Source organism: Octopus bimaculoides, chromosome 2 (genome assembly GCF_046866305.1).
Source record: "Octopus bimaculoides isolate indiv1 chromosome 2, ASM4686630v1, whole genome shotgun sequence".
Taxonomy (NCBI): Eukaryota; Metazoa; Mollusca; class Cephalopoda; order Octopoda; family Octopodidae; genus Octopus; species Octopus bimaculoides.
This window is the reverse complement of record NC_142929.1, coordinates 16,910,365-16,933,601: the sequence shown is the minus strand read 5'-3', so window position 1 is coordinate 16,933,601 and position 23,237 is coordinate 16,910,365. Positions and strand designations below refer to the sequence as shown.

Here is a 23,237-nt window from a genome sequence, read left to right as displayed (position 1 = left end):
TATATATATATTATATATATATATATATATATATATATATATATATTATATATATATATATATATATATATATATATATATATATATATATATATATATATATATATATAATATATATATATATATATATATATATATATATATATATATATATATATATATATATATATATATATATATATATATATATATATATATATATATATATATATATATATATATATATATATATATATATATATATATATATATATATATATATATATATATATATATATATATATATATATATATATATATATATATATATATATATATATATATATATATATATATATATATATATATATATATATATATATATATATATATATATATATATATATATATATATATATATATATATATATATATATATATATATATATATATATATATATATATATATATATATATAAGGTTGAGGAGGGTATTGAATTTAACCAAACCCCGGAGGATACAGGTAATACCGAGTAAGTGCTGTATACCGATTAGTTTGCCCCAATCGTTGTATGAACAGGATTGGGTATTATAAGTCGTGTATTAGCGTGTGTATATGTAAATATATAAAAACAAAAAGATAAAGAGAGCAAAGGTAAGGTTGAACAAATTTATGGATAGAGTCTTACAGCTGTTTCTGGGAAGATCCAGTACTTCTCTTCATCGGAGACAGAAAAAATATAGTAATCTATTATTATATCCATAGGCGGATATTTTTAGTATGAAGTGGTAAATAGTGTGATGTGCTGAAAAAAGAGAGAACAGCACTTGAAGAGTAGTTTCATTCCAGTGGTAAATATCCGTGTAGAAATTCGTGCAAATTTATCCTTGTGTGAATAATCCGGAAACGAATTTCTACACGGATATATATATATATGGTAGATGGAAACTGAAAATATCCTGTCGTATATATTTATGTGTGCTTGTCTTTATGTCTGTGTTTGTCCCCACTGTCCCTTGAAATCGATGTTAGAGTGTTTACGACCTCGAAACTTAATGGTTAGGCGAAAGATACCCTTAGAATAAATACTAGGCTTACAACATCCTGGGGTAGGTTTCATCGACTAAAACTCTTCAAGGTTGTGCTACAGCATGGTCGCAGTCAAATGACTGAAACAAGTAAAGGAATAAAAGAATATATCTATCTATCTATCTATCTATCTACATATTTGAGTGTGTGTGTGTGTGTGTGTGTGTGTGTGTGTGTGTGTGTGTGTGTGTGTGCGCGCGCGTTTATGTGAGCCTTTATGTGCGCACGGGCGCATGTATGTATGTATGAATGTATATAAAGAAGCTTAAATTTAAAGTAACAGCCGTAATGTTCTGTTTTTTTTTACGGATGGTGTTTTCTTTTTCTCCGTTTTTCTCCGTTTACATACACATGCACGTAGGAGTCTAAAAATATCTTTATCAGAACTCAACAATATCTCTTGGAACTGGGTTCAGTTAGTCCAGCGTATATTACAAGCGTGTTTAGTAGACTAGTCTTTTATTAACATCCGTGAACTGATGGAACGGAAAACTGGAATTTTGTTAGCGCCTTATCGATTAAATCGTGGAGTGTGTTTAGAAAAAGCGTTATAGAAGTGGGTATATAGTGAGGACTTACGAAAATTCATTAATGTATACTTACTGGCTTCTATGTGTGTGAAGCTCTGCTGCATCCTGCTGCTAGCAATAGAACACTGAATTTGTAAAATCCGAAAATATTGCTGAGTTCTACTCACCTTTCTAGCGGAAGTAGCAACTGTGTGAACTGAGGGTAGTGTTAGCAGTATTATTTGAATGGCGTCACAGGTTACGTTACTAACGTGGGAAGATTACGTTAAGGAGTGTAACATTTCCCTTATGAAAGATTTCCTTTCAGCATATAATTCTTCATGAACAGCTTGCATGTGAACAACAGTATTGAAACAGTCATATCCTGAGAAAGGATAATCTGTTCATTGAAACCCTTTCATTGATGATATATTTATGTAGGCGTCATATCATGCTAAATAGTACTTACACAGGTTCAAACAATGATAGCAAGTATTTCATTGCCAAACAAAATGCATGTCTTTATGATGCCTATGAATCTTTCTTTGAAAAGAACTTTTGAAAATAGGTGTTCATGTATTTCAGGAGGACCAAGAAAGTATATATGCATGTATGTATCTCCTGTTTTTAATCATTTAAATTCTTCCGCTGAAGAAAAAGCTGGTTTCTAATAAAGATACAAACTGCCATCTTTGGAATGTGTTAATAGATAAGGAAAACTATGTCACAATTTGAACCTGAGGAAAGTCTTGCTTGGCTTTACTGTTCCGCTTAGAGATTGTATTTATAAAGGTGAATCAATTGGTTGATTTCTTTTTCTGAAAATCCAATCTTATCCTAACTGACAGTAAGGCATTTACTTACAAACCCAAGCGCTCCAATTATGTATGTATGTATGTATGTATGTATGTATGTATGTATGTATGTACGTACGTATGTATGTATGCATGTATGTAAGTATGTTCTCCTCTATGTTTTATTACTTTAATTGTCCGCTGGGTTTTATTACTTTAATTCTTCCTTGATGTAGTTACTTGGTTGATTTGTTTTTCTGTAAACCTCAGCTTATCCAAATTATCACAGGCATTCAATTACAAAACCACGTGCACCAATTATTACCTGTATAATAATCTGCATGTTCGTTCGCCCGATATACATTAGTTAGAGAGAGAGGTAGAGGTGGAGGAGAGAGAGAGAGAGAGAGAGAGAGAGGAGAGAGAGAGAGAGAGAGAGGAAGGCGTGAAAGACGAAAAGAAAAATAAGAAGAGAAAGGTGATTAATACACTTAGCCCAAATGGTGGCGTGGTCAGCTGAAGGTGGAAGCGAAGAACGGGAGAAAAAGAGGGAGTGAGAAGTGTTAACGACGTGCATTGGGGTGGTGAAAGAATAATTATTACGTGGTTAGAAAGGGAAAGGTAGATAGAGATGGATAGGGAGAGAGAGAGAGAGAGAGAGAGAGAGAGAGAGAGAGAGAGAGAGAGAGAGAGAGAGAGACAGATAGACAGACAGACAGACAGACAGACAGACAGACAGACAGACAGACAGACAGAGAAAGAGGCAGATAGCGGTGGTGGTGAGTTGATATTGAAAAGTTTTTCTTTTTATCGAGCTAATTTTTTTTATAGCGACAATCTCAATTATTTATCGTCTGCTCGCTTAAGAAAAATATTTGTTTATAAGGGTTAAAAGGATACGTAGTTATAGGGCACGGATCAGAGAGCAACAGCAAGAAGATGTAGTAAAAAGATACAAAAGACAACACCGACGGAGACGTGAGGAAATGAATGCAGACGAACGTCAAGAATAAAGGAAGAAAGCTAAACAATAAATGCTATAAAAATGCGAATCATCCTCTCTCTCCAGCGACATCATCGATAATTCTCAACATTAGAGCTGTATCATTATTTTCTTAATATTGCTGGGAATGACCTGTCGCTCAACGATATTTTCGAAAAAAGTAGAAAAAATTCGTGTGAACTGTAGTTTCAAGATGTTTCTAAGTTGGATATATTCCACAGCCGTGTTTGTGAACCAAATTTGGAGAGGCAGGCGAATTTAGTGATGACAGCTGGTAGCAGCAACCTTATAAACAGCGTGACAGGTTACGTCACAAATGTGGGCAGGTTGCTTTAAGGAGTGTAACAGTTTTACTTATGAAAAAATATCCGTGCAGCATATAGCAGTTCATGAATTATTATTGGCACTCCATCGCTTACGACGTCGAGGGTTCCAGTTGATCCGATCAACGGAACAGCCTGCTCATGAAATTAACGTGTAAGTGGCTGAGCACTCCACAGAGTTATGTATTTTCAAGGTTCAGTTAGGGTATTTGAATGCAAGTAACTACTTTTGGAAATTGCATTCATTTTAGGGTTCATATATAGGGGTTGGACAAAATAATGGAAACATCTAGCATCATAGCATCATAATTTTAAAATATCTATGAAACCGTCAAAAGCTTGTTTATTTTTACGTTTTTTTTTAATATTGTTAGTGTTGCTGAGTATGCTTTGCTAAAATTGCTGTTTCTTTTCAGATATCATCAGAAAAAGGTAATCAACATTCATTAAAATGACAGATCTATCGGACTTTCAAAGAAGTCAAATTGTTGGTGCTCGTATGACAGGCGCTAGCGTAAGGAAAACAGCCGAAATGTTTGGCGTATCAAGAAGTACTGTCTCGAAATTAATGACACCCTATGAGAAAGAGGGAAAAACTTCCTCGTTGAAACAAAGCTCCGGAAGAAAACCAATACTTTCAGATAGGGACTGTCGGACTCTTGCACAAATTGTTAAAAAGGATCACAAAAGTACATCTGCAAAGATTACTGCTGACCTTAATGACCACCTCGAGAACCCAGTTTCCACAAAAACTGTTCGACGGAAGCTGCACAAAGCCGGATTTCACGGGTGGGCTGCAATCAGAAAACTACTACTTTCAAAAACAAACGTTTCAAAGCGTTTCTAGTGAATGAGCATCTATGATGTATACTGCTCCTCCTCTCATGTCTCTGTATACTGCTGCTTGGTTGCAGTTAAATGTTTTGCTTATTGTTCTACTCTCAGTCATTCTCTTCTAATGTCGGAGTCTTTCACTGACAGCTTTTAGCTCCTGCTTGCGGGTAATCAGTTTGCAAGTGAGTGTCCACTTTTTGCTGTCACCAAACATGATTTCTATCTCCTTTACTTTCTGTTGGTTGGACGTATAGTAATTTGCTTGTTTGCATGCAATAACCATCATTACATGGCTGGTAGTCTTACGTAAACAACTTATCTTTTTCTGTCTTCAAACCTCATGGTGGTACTTTATTTGTTATTTCGGTTTTATTTACTTTTTGAATATTATTCATTTTCTGTTTTACATTAGTATCCAGAGCATATAGACAGGCGTTAATATGCCAGTATGTGGGTTCATCACACTATTGTAAATACTTAACACTAATTTCGTTAACAGATTTAATACCGTATCTGCAGGGCTTTTTTTTAATCTACTTTGGTAGGGAGTACTTCAAAGCCAGTAAGAGCAGTAAGGGCATATCTCACCGTCCTAGCCCTAACCCTAACCCTAACCCTAACTACCACTACTACAATAATCGTTGCGGTTGTACCTGTTATTGACCATAGTCGTAGTAGGGGAACAATGGTCAGTTACTTGAGACAGTAATGTAGTTTGGCTGGCAGGCACTATGGAATCTGTTGGTATGCTGCGAACTGCGAGACCACGTGGTGGTCTCATATCATTCACGTTTACGTTTTTGTTTATATTGTTGGGAAGAAGGTTGATTTGCGATTCTTTAATAAAGTTACAGTTACTTACTTTCTTTCTATGTTCTACAAATGTTGCTTGTTGCCGAAGTTACTTCGCAGTAAAATGATTTAATTCTAGATGCAGATCGTCCCAATATGATTTCAATCGATTTATTAACCAACAGCGAGGTTTGTGTTGTTTTTTTGTAGCAGCTAAATAGATCATTATTCAATTCATAACTTCAAGGGAAACGAGTTTTATAGTTACGGTTTCTTCTATACCTACAGCTAGAAAGAATTTGTTACCTGTTGAGCTGTTGTTTTCACTCTGTTCTTCAGGTGTGTTGTTGATGTGTCCAGCCATGTTGTTCGTAGTAACTCACTCACGCTAAATTCAAGTTTCAGGGCTCACTCAGTTAATTCAACTGAAGATTAACCAGTTATTTAACAAGGCTTATAGTTGTGGCTCCAAGGTGGAGATAGTACTCATCCTATTTTCGATAAATCTCCCACGCCAAATACGCTGTATGTATGTATGTATGTGTATGAGCAGATTTGTATGTTGTATGTATCCTACTTTTTCACATTTTTTCCGCTAAAAACCTTCTTGATTATGTGCTTCGTAATCCCGAAAAACATCCTGTTCATTGGTCCAGCCGTTTGACCATGAAAAGGGAACAGACAGACGGACATAACGCCCATTACAGTAAAATAGTAATCTACTTGTTTGTTCGCGCCCGTTATACATTAGTTAGCTAGAGAGGTAGAGATGGATGTGGAATGAGTGAGAGGTGGAATAAAAGAGATAGATAGATAGATAGATAGATAGATAGATAGATAGAGAGAGAGAGAGAGAGAGAGAGAGAGAGAGAGAGAGAGGAATTCACATGAAACACGGTTGCAACCTGCCTGAGTAACGATATGCAGGTATAGAGCAAGAGTGAGAAAGCAACAACAATATATAATGAAAGGGGGAAAAGACAACACCGATGGAGACGTGAAGAAATGAATGCAGACGAAAGTCAAGAATATCAAAAGAAAGCTAAACGATGAATGCTATAAAAAAGCAAAATATTCTTTCTTAAATAGATCCTCTTAATTTTTCCATTCTGTGTAGTTTACACGGGCCCTACTACTTAGGTACTATATCCAAAGTTTATAATCTGGATATAGGAGCTGGATGTTTCGGAGCAATATCATTATTAGCATCAATAGGATCCTTGACTACTCGGGCTACTTGGGCTCCGTTGGAGAGGATTTATTCGCTCTCATTCTTTTGTAATTTTGCCAAATGAAGACACTCTAGTAGCCATGCGTATGGAATAGTCAAAGGCTTTCCTATAATTAAATCGCACTGTCGCAAGAGTTCTAGAGTATTTTCTCACTTCAAACAGTACGACTTTGCTTATGGAAGCTGTAAGTTGAACAGCACAGCCTCACACTATCTTCTTTCCACCTTTTGCTCATCAGTGCCGGACTTAAAATGACCCTGGCTGAATTGGTTGAGGCAGCCTTGCATACAATTTCAACATAAAGTTTAGGCAAGGAATGAACCTATAATTTTCTGCCAAATCGGTCATTTCCTTTTTTAATCACTAGGGTGGTCCTTGCTGTTGCAAGTGAATTAGGTCCATTAGTCTGATCACTCATAGTTATTTTGGATTATGCATATTAAAGGTTTCCTGTAAAATGGCAACGTCTTGTACCAGAATTCAAATATAATGTCTTTTCCACATGCCTCCTTACTATGCATTTTGCCTAAAGCTATAATAAAAGTTTCTAGGACAATTCTGAATATTTTACTGTCAGTGTTGAAATTGTATCTAACTGTATCTAGCCATGATGCATTAAGGTTGAAATCCTTCTTTCGATTTCAATCTTTAGATCAAAATATTTCTAGTTTTCCTAGAGAGGGAGCTTTCTTCACAGTAAAGTTTACCTTCCTCATCTCTTTAAGTGATGTCTACGGGCTGGAAGAAAGCTTGTGATATATCTTGGCGCATTCGAAAATTTTCTACAGCAGCGAAATTTGTAACTCAGTGTCCTGAGTTCATGATTTATTGCAGTTAGCTTTCCCTCATGGGCTTTGTGGGAAAAGTCACCATAGAGATTTCTTAATTGATGTATAAGATGCATAAGATGCATAAAATATAATTATACTCCTTACAGTTCATTATTTTGGTTAACCCTCCAATATAGCAGCGCAGATTGTTGATGTTTTCTTCAAGTTTTGTTTTCAATTTAGGTTGCTTCTGTTCAGTAATTTCATTACCATGTATAGTACAGATTTCTCATGTGTTCTTCAATAGTGATATCCCCTGTTTATATAAGGATATAAATATTCAAATAATTAATATCACATTCTACCATGTACTCTCCAGCGATTTCATCGATAATTTTCAACATTGTTGAGAATGACCTGTCGCTCAATGATATTTTCGAAAAAGTAGAAAAATTTGGTATGAGTTGTAGTTTCAAGATGTTCGTAAGTTGGATATACTCCACATACGCCATTGTTGACTCAAATAAATTTGGAGAGGCATGCGAATTTAGTGATAACGTTTGGTAGATTTCGGCATGGTAGTCAGCAATGTTTTTTAAAAAAAGTGCTTGTGGCTGAATAGGTTTCGTCGAAAAGTCGTTTAAGATGTGGTTACCTTCGTTCCAGTATTTTTAACCGCTTCATCACGAACTTTTTGATAACACTGACTTAGGTCTTGGTTTTGATGTAAAGTTCACGTAAAATGAGAGAAATACTTATGTTTTCTTGGATAGCTAACTGGTAATGTAGTGTTGTTTTCTTGGATGTTGTTGTTGTTAGAGTAAACCATGATCTTGCTAGCAACTTCCACGTGGTGTAAGTTATATGTTTAAAAATCCGGTCAGAATAATGCTAGAATGGCAAGTGGTTATAACTGGAGAAATTATTCAGTTGCAGATCTAAGCTAGAGCAATCGGCATTATTTAAGAAGACAGCGTTCGAAAGGATTATAAGCGGTCCTCTACATCTGCACCTCTGATGTTGCCGGCGCTGTCTTCATGTCTATGTATGTATGTATGTATGTATGTATGTATGTATGTATGTATGTATGTATGTCATTGTTCAGTTTTATTTCAAGATTTCTTGCCAGAGAGAAAGTGCCTGTTTCTGACTTCAATTCAAGGCTCGTTCATTGGAATTTCAACATTAACAAGATATTCTTGCTTGTATGTATGTTTGTATGTATGTATGTATGTATGTATGTATGTATGTATGTATGTATGTATGTATGTATGTATGTATATGTGCAGATTGGTATGTTTTGCTTTATGTATGTATTCTCATGCATAAACTTGTATATCTAGACATGCTCATATATATTTAAATGATAAACTGGAAAGTTTTACAGATTTTTACAGTTCCAGTGATGGAGTGGATCTGTTGTCTCCGAATTAGCCTTCTCCTTTCTGGTTTTGAGAAGCCTAATTCTTCAATATTGGCATTTAGGCAGTTAGCAACCGATTTATTGTATGCAGAGTGTTCTGAGGTCCCTCTTTTCTTCATTCAGCTGTAACATACTTTAGTGTTACGTGTTTTGTTACAGGTGCCATTTTAAGAAATGTTTCCATCCACCTCTAGCCACCTGTAACATTCCTCGTTAGATATTGGGGAAACAAACAGATCATTTATGGAGCCTGGTTTATAATTTTCCCCCTTTTCACAACTTGACCAACCTCCAACCTTACTTCCATTGAGAATGTTGCAAGGGGGTGAAGGCTCTTTTTCATCTCATGCATATTTTTTGCATAAAGTTTTAAGTGATCCACAAAAGAGCAGTCCATGTATATGTACGTACTTATGTATGTGCGTATGTATGTATGTACATTAAAGATGTTTTAGGAAAGTGAAACTTTATACAAAAAAAATTGTGCAAAATATTTTTTAGTTGATATTTTTTGTGCAAAATTTGTCCGGCGAGAATTTGCCCATACATACATACATACATACATACATACATAAATACATACATACATGCATACATACATACATACATACATGCATACATACATGCATACATACATAAATACATACATACATACATACATACATACATAAATACATACATACATACATACATACATACATGCATACATACATGCATACATACATGCATACATACATACATACCCACACATCTACGCACATACACACACACAAGCATATATATATATATGTACTTCGTTTTTGTATTTGGTTTGCAAATTCCTTGATATGGACTCGTGTGTTGGAACAAATGTATGTTTTTAAAGGGTCATTTCAGCTATGATAATAACACGCGCGCACAGTCTAACGTGAACACCGGTGCTTGCCTATTTGGAAAGCCTCCACGATGCATACACACGCACATGCTGGAACGCAATCACATAAACAACCACTCACGCATTCGCACACACACACACACACACACACACACACACATACGACCCTACACATTCACTCACAAAATCGATCCGACTACATAGGGAAATATATTAGACTGCACACTCACACGCAGATGCTCAAACATACGCCTACTCTCTACCCATCTCCCCCTCTCTGTATAAGAAACTACACCCATTAATCTTTACAGTATAACAAGCGAATCTCAGCAGATCTGAAACTGAACAAAACTGCAGCTCCTTAAAGATGTCACCGATAGCTAATGCATACATTCATAAACACATTTGTTGTTGCCGTTGGTATTACTATTGCTAATGTTATGGTTGCACGGTGTTGTTGGCATTGTTATTGTGTTTGATGTTAGTGATGCTGGAAACAGTGTTATCTCCATACATTCACCATCTATTGCGGGCAGAAGGTTCTGAGGTGGTTGGTATTACCACATACGTAAATTTTGGTCTCCTTTATCCCACAATGACGCGAAGGTCTTCTGTGTTTATGAACTTCATTACCTCAAAATCATTTCGAAATGTTCGAAATTCATCTAATGAAACTTCCAGTCTGCTCCTAGTCAATTATCCTGGCAGTTCTACGGGAGAATGTCACTTACCTCCAGATCTCTGCACACCACCACGCACCAAATGACTACTTCTGGTAGCATACCAGACATATTCACCCTCGCTCTCTGTTTTTCCAGATACGTGGGAATGAAGATAAATTATTCACTAGTACAGAAGTCAGAAGAACGATTAGCTGCGAGGGTCTCCTCTAAGAATTTCACTTGGGCGGCGCTGTTTGGTCAGGCTTGGGTGATGAAGTCTGCCTGTCCACATTTCTTGTTAGTGCATCTCCGCTTGAGTCTTTGGTAAGTAGTAGTAGTAGTAGTAGTAGTAGTAGTAGTAGTAGTAGTAGTAGTGGTAGTAGTAGTAGTAGTAGTAGTAGTAGTAGTAGTGGTAGTAGTGGTAGTAGTAGTAGTAGCAGTAGTAGTGGTGGTAGTAGTAGTAGTAGTAGTGGTAGTAGTGGTAGTAGTGGTAGTAGTGGTAGTAGTAGTAGTAATAGTAGTAGTAGTGGTAGTAGTAGTGGTAGTAGTAGTAGTAGTGGTAGTAGTAGTAGTAGTAGTAGTAGTAGTAGTGGTAGTAGTAGTAGTAGTAGTAGTAGTAGTAGTAGTAGTAGCAGTAGTAGTAGTAGTAGCAGCAGCAACAGTAGTTATTGCTGTTATTACTACTGCTGCTGCTGCTGCTCGTCGTGGAATATGCAAGTTGTTTTATTGGTGTATTTACAAATATTAAACAACTATTATTTTGTTATAGGATTCATTAGTTGACGGTATCTGACGAGTGCGGATTCGAATGCAGTAGTTGTCCGTTGGTAAGATTTTCTTTTCCGTTTTATAAGGGTAGATACCCATTCTTTCCCTGCTGTTCTTACAGCTTTGCTGCGCTGGAGATTTACTTTCTTGTCCACAAAATTCCATTCGTGTATTTATTGTGATCTCCATTTTCCATTGTTTGACATGATACCAAGAAAGATTTTTAACCAATATTAACCCAAATATTTATGAATGAAAGCTAAAACAAATATTACTCTACATCTGTGGTCTATTATTGTATGTAGATTTTAGTTTTAGCCACCTATAACTAATATTATCTAAAATATTGTGTTGACATGTATAGCGATATTTGTGAATGTATGTGTATAACAGTTTATCTTTTTGTGTATCCAGTGTCTAATTTATGTTAAACCGAGTTAAGCGCTCATATATATGCGCTAAACCATCAAATGAATAACTTGAGCTAACACTTTGAAAAACTAGGCAAGAGTTTAAAAGTTTGCTTTATTTAACAATTGCGCTTATAAAATTATTCTCAATTATAATAGTCCTTGACATAATGAAAAAGAAGATTCAAATAAAAGCAAAATGCAGCAACATCACCTCTTGCTTTCGTGAGTGATAAAATTAGAGAGAAGGAATGGTAAAAATGGTCCAGCAATATCTCTATATACTCATAGTTTTACTTCTTTACGGGTTCTTGCCATCAGACTGAAGCACAGAATTCACCGATCAAAATATGTCACTGTTCAATTTATGTCATTTGTTATGAAATATCCCGTTTATTGAAAGCAGTTCTCAACATATTTAAAAATTTCTAGCTGAGAGTATTTTTGTGTGATTATAATTAATGTACTATGTAAAAAAAGAATACACTTCATTTAATATGATTCATTTAATATGAATTTGAATTATCTTTTACAGAAGCCTGTATTATAACGGGAATAATGATTAAAAGCACAATGAAAACACAACCAGCAACAAGTGATATTCCGACGAATTGTTTTGCCCTGCCGTTTGCTTCGTTTGCACCTGCTATATTTCCAATTAGGGCCATTGAGTTTGCCTAGAAGACAGAAAGACAAGAGTTAGTTTATATTTAAAGCACGCTAATAAAACCCAACGACAGCAAATATATTGGTTTCTAATTCTGGTACAATACCAGCAATTTTGGGTGAGTGGATAAGTTAATTACATCGACCCCAGCACTCAACAAGTACCTATTTTATCTATCCCTAAAGGATGAAAGCCAAAGTGGACCTGGAGGAATTTGAACTCAGAATGTTAAGACGGACAAATAACCGCTAAATATTTTTCCGGCGTGCTATCGATTTTGCCAACTCACCGCCTTAGCAACAGCAATTATATGGAATTATATGGATGATCAATATTGTTTCTTCTTAATAAAGGACCGCATGGCGGGATGTTGGTGTGACCCCAAATTCCACCTATATTTTTGGTGGGTGGGTGCAGTTGTGGTGGTGGTGAACTGATATTATTTGTCAGTTTCATAACTGCTGTTCTTATAAAAAAGTAGATATTTTATCAAAGCTGCGAAACGTCATGCTTTTTCTTAGTCAATTGCTACTGAGGTGTTAGAGCTATTATATGTAGACTGGATTAATAGAAACCTAAGATATAATGGTAAGTTGGCAGAGATATTAAAGATGAGTAAAACAAGACTGATGCGGTTGAAATTGTTGAAACGGTTATTGTTAGACTCAATGCAGCAAACGAGTATTACAAATGATCTTTTATATAAGTATCATTATCCCAACTATCACAATCATACTGTTTGTTTGATCTGGTTTCGGGCCTTTTGTTTTGCTTTTTCTCTGCAATCTCTACAACGAAATCCCTATCAAGTCCATGAGGGAGCCTTAACCAGTCTATGCTACTACCACTAGGAGACAACTGAATCTGTTTGAAATACCAACCAAATTTCTCAAATCACGCTCTCTCTCATTAAAAAAAATAATATTGGATAAAATCATATTGGATAATGTAATCCCAATACAGTCAGACAAAATGCCTGGAATATCATAGATCTGTTCCTCTGGATATAGCTCACAAATACCTAGATTTTGTTGTTAAAATTAGTTGGTGGAGTAAGCATATGTCTTATAACAATAGCATGACTTGACTGATTGCCACTACCTAATTATTCTGAGGAGTCAACTTCCATCAAGATCACTCAGGGCACAAAACCAGGCCACAGCACACACTCCTTCCACTTTGGAAATATTCGACCGTAGCACGCACTTCTCCACAGACAAACAACCTGTAGACATAACTAAGCAGCTGAACAATGGTCTTTTGAGTATATGGTGCAGGAGATTGTAAGTCAGCTGACTTGGTTACCTTAAACAACACTGCAAAAAAACAAAAAAAACTGCACACCAGCAGACCAGCACGCCAGACCACTATAAACAGTTAAAGATCCAGAATGGCAACCCCTGATGCCACTACATATGTCAGACAAGTGGTTGTTACTGACATCCTGTACGTCACACCAATGTTGCTGTTGAATACAAAGAACTTGGTATCATCCCACCAGCACAAAACCCAATACCTGAGAGACATTTAATAAAGCAATATGCATGGCTTGAACAGAAACACAGTTGACCGCTGATAGAACAAATGCTGAGACACACATACCAAAATGTGTTGTATTTTAAATTGACAGGAGAGAAAGAACTCCTGATGGAGTTGCGATGTACATCTGGGAAATTGTCATGCCTGTGAAGTTGTGCATCCTAGAAAATGTAATACTGTCAAGATGTCCTGATTTGAATCAGGTAAATGTCAAGCCTCTGACACTCAATTTGTTACATACGGATGGCACACAGTAAACAGATGACAATTGAAATACGTACTACATATCACCTAACACACACACCAAATCTTAGGTACACATTCGAAGAGAGACTGGAAAAGATGGAAGAAGTCTAAATAAATGAGAGCCTCAAAAATTTTTTCTCTAAGTGACTTCAACATCTCTGATGTCAAGTGACTTAAGGGCTGCCTCCTCTTAGGCAGGTGATTACATGAGCAAAACTGGCACAGTCCCTGACTGACTTTACAAATATGCTATTTGTGGAGCAGATCTGCTCAACTTAACAAGGTTTGAATATGTTACGACAATAATGCCAGGCATATGAATTAAGATTTTTCCTGAGAGAATGTCAACTGAGAGAAAAGCATAAATCTGCTCTCTAACAGCCTGCTTGACTTCCGTTCAGGAATATGTTACTGTACTCAACTTTTACAGCATTATGCCTGGATGTCGATCTTGCAAACCCTTTGATAATGTTGATCACGGGATGATATGTCACAAGCTATGAGGACTCGGCATAGTCGGCAAGCGTAGAGAAGGAGTACATAACTTCTTAACACCTACAAGCTAGGCCTCGGTAATCAATGAGGCCTCTAAAGAAGATACATTAGTTTCGAGTGAAGTGCTTCAGTTATACAGTCAGTCACTCTTATTAGCAACGACGATGATACAAAAGTAGCCCAAGTAGTCACGGATCCTATTGAAAGACCGAGGTGGCACTTTAAATGGACCGAAGAAAACAACATGCGATTTAATGCAGAAAAAGTCCACGTCTTCTCCAAATAGCTTTGCATGTTTGGAGCTCAAGTCTTTTGGAGATCACATTTGACATTTATCTTTTCAGGGTTCATAAAGTACCACCAAGTGCCAGGGTCTGTAATAATTATAATAGTAATAATTATTATTATTAGATTTTCTTCTTTCAGTCTTGCTTCAATTTATTGCCGAGTGTCTTCCCGACACCTAGGGCTAAGAAGCTTACTGATACGTCATTAAAATAAATATACTAGTTTGCTCCTTTACAAAATGGAATGAAGATATATAGAAAAATAATCATTAAAGGAAAGTAGAGCACATGACAGCATTAAAATATTTTCTCTAGGAGACTTCAAACTCTCTAATGTCAAGTGTGGCTTGAGGTCTGCCTTCTCGTAGGCATGTCGTTATATGAGAAAAAACTAGCAGAGTCCCTGCCTGACTTCACAAAAATGCTATCCATGGAGTAAATCTGCTCAACATAACAAGGTTTAATTTTGTTCTAGATCTCTACTTCTCAAATAATGACGGCTCATCTATAATGTGACGGTGACACAGATGGCATCAACATTTTCTATAATTTAATTGAATATAATTTAGTAAAACTAACATGGTATTTTCTTTGGAATGCAATATTTTTTTCGAGTTCAATGAGCAAATGTTTATATTTTCTGAATTTATCAAATTCTTTCACCGAGATATTATGATCATAAGGTATTTTCACGTCGACTAATAATACAGACTTTATTTTCGGGTCTGCGAACATCATTATGCTGTTTATTAGTTTTGATGGTTCAATCTGAATATATGGAAAAGTCCGTAAGAACCGTTGCACTTTTCCTCTTAATTATAACGTCACGCTGAAACTTTTACATTTTGTCGACAGTTTTGATATTATAATGCCGACTTATTAGATATTGGCTAACTCTTTCATGCCTTGATTCATACTCTGCTGCTGCTATATATGCACAAACGTTTCTTGTTTTTTTTTCTCCGTCTTTTTTTATTTACTATATACACACACGCACACACACACACACACACACACACACACACACACACACACACACACACACACACACACATCTTTTTAAAGTATATTATAATGTCATTGAATTTTTAATACGTCAAACTATTTCTCTATTTCCTTTAACATTTGTTTGTTCTAACTATACCCTTTTATTTATAGTATTAAAAATTGGATGTGTCATATCCATTTGAAGGAAATGGTTTTTTTCGTTCGTTTGATTTATGATGATAATAGAAAATACAGTAATGATTGAAAGAGTTAAGGTAACTGATAGGCAAAGTGAAATACTCTCTGAACCAACAATAAACACTAATGCAGGTGAAAATCAAATAGATGAAGGAAGTCATACAGAAATCGACGCAACAGAACTACATGATCTAAAAAATCAAATCATGATTGAATGGCTGAAAATTAAAGAAACTAGTATGAATGAACGCGACACCCTCCCCAAAATTCGCAATTCTAACCAAAACCTGAAAATAATTGGTAAAATCCGCCTTGCACTTAAGGATATAATTTCAGCTAATGATGTTGATATTACAGATCTCAACCACCTGTACTATGCATCCGCAAGAATCTCAACGATTCTATGTGGTGAAAAGATTAGAAAAAGACAACACTCGCACAAAAAGCCTTCTTGGCAAGAACGCATTCAACACCAAATTAAGCTGCTTAGATCTGACATAGAATGTTTGAAAAACCTTAAATTTGACAAGAGTATCAAACCTACAAAGACCCATAAACTAAAGAAAAAATATAATATGAAAACCATAGTTGACATTGATGCCACCATAGAAACCATCAAGCAAAAGGTATGTGCTAAAGCTGCCCGCATAGCAAGGTATGAAAAGCGTGTTAGATTCTTCCGAGATAATAACATGTTCAAAAATAACCCCAAAAATTTCTACAGGAAGATAGGGAAAACACCAGTAACAATAAAGTCTGTCCCATCAAAAGAAAAAGTGCAAGAATTTTGGAATAAAATCTGGGCAGAAGATAAAACACACAATGAAAAGGCCCCTTGGATTGATAGAATATCTACAGACCTAGACTCCTTAGAGGAGCAAAAGTGGGAGGGGGTCAGAGTAGAAGATATAAGATCTGCTCTCAGGAGGTCAAGCAAATGGAAGTCTCCAGGAAAGGATAAAATTCCTAACTTCTGGTTGAATGCCTTCCCAGAAAGCCATGAACTGCTAACAAAACTTTACAACGATATTTTGCAAAATCCTAGTTTGATGCCCTCTTGGCTAGTTAATGGTTTAACATTCCTGCTTCCAAAAAATGAGGAAACAAACGAACCAAAAAATTATCGCCCCATAACCTGCTTAACAACAATGTATAAAACACTAACACCTGTCCTAACCGAGTACACCTATAGTTTTTTAATAGAAAGTAGCATATTCCCTAATGAGCAAAAGGGATGTAAACGTGGATCTTATGGTTGTAAAGATCAGCTACTCATCAATAAGATGATCTTAGAAGATTGTCACAAGCGACACAAAAACTTGTCAATAGCCTGGATAGACTATAAAAAGGCCTTTGATAGCCTACCACATAGCTGGATTAGGAAATGTCTGGAAATGTATAAAATAGCTCCTACTCTGCGAAACTTTTTATCTGTAAGTATGAGATCATGGAGAACCACACTGATGTTGAACAATGACAATGAATCTCTAAATGCTGGAGATGTAAGAATTTCATGTGGCATTTTCCAGGGTGACTCACTATCACCACTCCTCTTCTGTCTAGCCCTAATACCGCTCTCAAAATTTCTCAATGATGCACAGTATGGTTATAAAATATTTGATAAAAATATAAATCATCTCATTTACATGGATGATTTAAAGCTCTTTGCAAAAAATGACCAACACCTCAAAGGCCTACTAGCGATTGTTAAACAATTCAGTGATGACATCAGGATGCAATTTGGCCTTGATAAATGTGCAAAAGCTACCTTTATCAAAGGAAAAATGACAAATACATCTAATGTGAACCTTGACCAGCAAAATCTCATAAAAGAGTTAGAACCAGCGGAAAGCTACAAATACCTAGAGGTAATTGAAGGGGACAATATCAAGCACTCAGTGATGAGGGAAAGGATCAGAAGAGAATGTTATCGCAGGGTGAGAGCAATACTGAAGACAGAGCTGAACGCGAGAAACAGGATCGAAGCGATCAATGCTCTAGCCATACCAGTCGTGATTTACAGTTTCAATATCGTTAACTGGTCAATTACTGAAATATGTAATGTTGACAGAAAAATACGAAAACTGTTGACAATGCATAGAATGCACCACCCTAAGGCAGATATAGAACGTCTTTATCTGCCAAGAAAAGAAGGAGGCCGAGGACTTTTACAGCTGGCATTATCAATGAAGGTAGCCACAATTGGCCTAGACACCTATCTGAAAAACTCTGAGGACTGGATGCTAAAACTTGTCTTAAAATATGAAAGCAAGAAAGCATCTTACTCAGTAACAAAATAAGCAAAGGAATATCTAAGTGAATTCCAATTGCAACAAATTCAAGAATTAGACGAACTAGAAACACCTGCAGAAAAAGCTAAGCGCTTGAAAACCCGTGCTAAAATTGCTGCCTTAGCTATTATGACTGAAAAATGGCATGGAAAACCTCTCAATGGCAAATACCCAAAGAGAGCGAATAATGCAGATATTGACAAAGCCCTTACCCACCAATGGTTAATGGCCTCTGGTTTGAAATCAGAAACAGAGTGGTTTATCATAGCAGCCCAAGATCAATGCCTACCTAGAAAGAACTACCAGGCCAACATATTAAAGAACGGCAGCTCCCCATTATGTCGTATATGCCAACAACAAAATGAGACCATCGATCATGTTGTCTCCATGTGCAGTCTGCTTGCGCCTACAGAGTATCTCAACAGGCATGATAGAGCTGCACAATATATTCACTGGGTAATATGCAAAAACCTGGACTTGCCCCATGATAAAAACTGGTGGGAACACAAACCACCCCCAGTACTTGAAAATGATCACATTGCACTCCTCTGGAACTTCACCATTCAAAGTGACAGAAAGATAGACGCAAATAGGCCAGACATCATACTGAAAGACTTCAGACAAAAATCATGCCTCCTCATTGATATGACTGTCCCAATCGATATAAACGTATCTGTCAAGACCTACCAAAAACTGAGCAAATATAAGGATCTTGAAATAGAAATTAGCAAAATGTGGAATCTGAAGACGAAAACAATACCTGTTGTCATAGGTGCCCTGGGAATGACAGCGAAACGGGCTGATTACTACCTAGATCAGATTCCAGGAAACCCCAAAATGGCTGAAGTTCAAAAGATAGTGCTCATGGGAACTGCCCATATCCTACGTAAAATACTGTCTATGTGATCTCAAATTTTAAAGCAAACACATAATTTTCTTATGGTTTCTTAAACATTCACTTGAACAAAACTGTACAAATACAAATATATGGTACCCTAGGCATAACACCTACATGAACTTCTAACATGTTGTCTCTTGAGGTCTCTGGGTGAGACTTGGATCCAACTTGTACAAATGCAAAACAAAAGTCAAACATAAAATAATAATAATAATAATAATAATAATAATAATAATAATAATGATAATAATAATAATAATAATAATAATAATAATAATAATAATAATAAGTTGTTTGACCTTAACCAGTTGAGCATGTCCCTTGGTGGCTGACGATATGTGCATCTCTGATCATGAGCAGAAATAGTGGGGGAGCATCATAGCCATGTGTTGAGAGGAAATCTTTGGGGTTTGAATAATTCACCTCTGGAAATATGGGTGTTTTGCTCAACATCCTTAAACAAGCCTTATTCAGGGACCTTTTGAGCGGAATGGGCTACTCGACCTGAAGAAAATTCTAACTGGTCCCTACCTACGAGGTCATGCGCTGTTTATCTTGATATGAGATCACCATGTGGCGCACACATGGTTGTGATGCATGTGTCTGGTGTACCCTTATCAGACGACATGTCATGATGGGTATAATGGGCTTTGTATATTTTACCCCAGTGTCACTTTGATGGCATGCACTGTTCTCTCACTAATAATAATAATAATAATAATAATAATAATAATAATAATAATGATAATGATAGTGTTCCTTTTCAACCTTCTACACACACACACACACACACACACACACACACACATACACACACACATATAGGTATGCACAATATATACATCTAATTATTGTACACTCGTATATATGCACGTGCAAATATCATGGTTTTGTTTAATTCATGTACGTGTGTATGAGTGAGTGTATATGCGATTGTGTGCGTGCGTGTTTCATGACATGCTCAAGATTTTCTCCCTCTCTCTCTCTCTCTCTCTCTCTCTCTCTCTCTCTCTCTCTCTCTCTCTCTCTTACATACACATACGAGCGCGTACACACACATACATGCACACGCTTACATATATTCATATGTTCATATATATATGTTCATATATATATGTTCATATATATATGTTCATATATATATGTTCATATATATATGTGTGTGTATGCATGTGTGTGTGCGTGTATGACGGGGTTCTTTCAGTTTCCATCTACTTAATCCACTCACAAGACTTTGATCAACAGGTGGCTATTGCAGAAGAAAAACTTGCCCTTGGTACAGTAGAACTGAACCCGGAACCATGTGATTGGGAAGCAAACCTCTTATCACACAGCCACGACTGGATAAAATGTATGAAAATGTACGTATTTTACTTACTTTAGATGCATAAACAATAGCAGCAATGCCTGTTGGAAAAAAGCAGAACAAGGTGACAAGAATTGCTGCAACCAGCTTATCCTCAACGTATTGTGTTTGGTTGTTTTGTATCTGAAAAGGGAAGAAATGAAAAAAATAACATAATCCTCTAGGGATGTTGATGGGGATGATGATGATGATGATGATGATGATGAAATTGACGATGATGAAAACGATGCAGGACAATAATAATAATAATAATAATAATAATAATAATAATAATAATAATAATAAAGAAATGGAAAAACTTTCAAAATACAAAGACCTGGAAATAGAGGTAACTCGAATGTGGAATCTAAAAACAGAAACAATTCCTATTATAGTAGGTGCCTTAGGTATAATAAAAAAATATTCAGACAAATACATAACAAAAACACCAGGACTTACAAATATATATAACATACAGAAAATTGCACTACTGGGCACAGCACACATCCTACGCAAAACACTTTCAATACAGTAACCAAAAGAGCATCACAGCAAACCACAGCATATACCCAAGGCACACAGAGCTGTGCTCGGTAGTGTAGTGAAAGCACATTATAAAGATAAAACTACTGAATAATAATAATAATAATAATAATAATAATAATAATAATAATAATAATAATAATAATAATAATAATAATAATAATAATAATAATAATAATAATAATAGCACCGGGCTAAGAGAATAGCACCGGGCTGAATAACAACATGGATGTGCTACACCGGGCTCCCTATACAAAAACAAATCTAATCCAATAACATCGATGGAATTAGGCAAAAGAACTGGTGGAAGATTTGAAGGAAGCGGTCTTTTAACGAAGATAATTTTTGAAAAATTATTTTTTATTCTTAAAAAATGAAATTTCACTGCCATACAAAGCACAGGTCCTCCTATGCACGATGTCTCATTGAAACACGTGCGGTCACACACGCAAAACCAACACCGGAAGGTTTACAAACTATATAAAAAAGAAATGGAACAAAATAGTACATATTTTGAATAATTACGCATACACTCGAACGTGTACACAATGATATATACGTTTTGATACCCATAGAACTACACATGCATCTTAATGTTTACACAACTACGTGAAAATCACAGGACACACTCACGCATACCAAAAACACATATCACAAACGAAGCAAAACCAAAACTTTTTTTTCTTCTTTATTTATTTTCATTTTGTGAACAAACACAGACAGAGTGAATCATTCATAAGTTTAAAACGCCACACACCAGAGTGAATCATTCATAAGTTTAAAACGCCACACACAAAAAAAATACACTATGCCCGGAGATAAATCTATCAACAAAACAAATAAAGATGAATACCGATCTGCTAGCCTTAAAAAACTACGCTACGAGCAATGTTTACATGCTGAGAACTCGGTGACGGTGTTGTCTCAAAAAACTGACCCTAAACAGACAAATCCGTCCCCTAATGTCAACGCCAAAGCTCGTCATGCCTCAATGATAACAAAGCAGATCACAAACCAGATTGGTCGTCGACCGAATCACAAAGGGCCACTTACTCGAAATAGATCTGCTAGCCTTAAGAAGTTACGTCACGAGAGCTCGGAGACGGTGTTGTCTCAAAAAATTTACCCTAAACAGACAGATCCGTCCCCTAGCGTCAACGTCGAAGCTTGTTATGTCTCACTGTTAATAAAACAAAATACAAACCGGAATGGTCATAGACCGTGTTATAAAGGACCACTTACTCGGATAATGAACCAGATCCGAGTCGAGAAATCTGCTACTGGTTCAAATCTTCCCGACACACAGGAGATGGAAGTACCCCACAACCGGAATATTCCAACAGATGGCCATCCATGCTCGTCATCAAATAACCAAAAGAAAAAGAATGAAAAATGGTCTAGGGAAGATAATAAAAAAGTTCTTACAGCCTTCTACCATGCCATATATTTCCCTACAGATAAATCTAATACTGTACAAACCTACTTAAACTGGAGACAGAAACACCTTGAAGTAAGACCCTACATAGACAGTAACAAACTTGCCAACGTCAGAAGAAACATTATGAAAAAAGATTTACTAACTGAAGTAGAGATTGACCAAATTAAACAAGCAGTAAGGGATAAAAAGAATGAAACTGCAGCTAAAGAAGATACTACAGAGGAAATAATTATAAACCAGCCCAAGGCTGATGAAAATACAGTAATGATTGAAAGAGTTAAGGTAACTGATAGGCAAAGTGAAATACTCTCTGAACCAACCATAAACACTAAGGCAGGTGAAAATCAAATAGATGAAGAAAGTCATACAGAAATCGACGCAACAGAACTACATGATCTAAAAAATCAAATCATGATTGAATGGCTGAAAATTAAAGAAACTAGTATGAATGAACGCGACACTCTCCCCAAAATTAGCAATTCTAACCAAAACCTGAAAATAATTGGTAAAATCCGCCTTGCACTTAAGGATATAATTTCAGCTAATGATGTTGATATTACAGATCTCAACCACCTGTACTATGCATCCGCAAGAATCTCAACGATTCTATGTGGTGAAAAGATTAGAAAAAGACAACACTCGCACAAAAAGCCTTCTTGGCAAGAACGCATTCAACACCAAATTAAGCTGCTTAGATCTGACATAGAATGTTTGAAAAACCTTAAATTTGACAAGAGTATCAAACCTACAAAGACCCAAAAACTAAAGAAAAAATATAATATGAAAACCATAGTTGACATTGATGCCACCATAGAAACCATCAAGCAAAAGGTATGTGCT

General features: G+C 36.0%; 2 protein-coding genes across 3 annotated transcripts in view; both read right to left on the bottom strand.

The window, feature by feature from the left end:
* The window catches only part of LOC106884202 (uncharacterized), a 29,031-nt gene extending 25,264 nt beyond the window's left edge, over window positions 1–3,767 (bottom strand). The window contains exon 1 of one of the 2 annotated variants that reach the window (XM_014935450.3): window positions 1,673–3,767. In XM_014935450.3, coding sequence (XP_014790936.2) covers window positions 1,673–1,703 — 31 coding nt within the window. In that variant the 5' untranslated portion in view covers window positions 1,704–3,767. Of the gene's footprint in view, window positions 1–668; window positions 1,636–1,672 lie in introns of those variants that run through there. The other variant, XM_089341238.1, reaches the window with a different exon arrangement.
* A 7,792-nt stretch (window positions 3,768–11,559) lies between these two features.
* The window catches only part of LOC106884206 (uncharacterized), a 34,680-nt gene continuing 23,002 nt past the window's right edge, over window positions 11,560–23,237 (bottom strand). The window contains exons 3-4 of the mRNA XM_014935454.3: window positions 20,450–20,560; window positions 11,560–12,140 (exon numbers count right to left, since the gene is read on the bottom strand). Coding sequence (XP_014790940.1) covers window positions 11,970–12,140; window positions 20,450–20,560 — 282 coding nt within the window. The 3' untranslated portion in view covers window positions 11,560–11,969. The remainder of the gene's footprint in view (window positions 12,141–20,449; window positions 20,561–23,237) is intronic.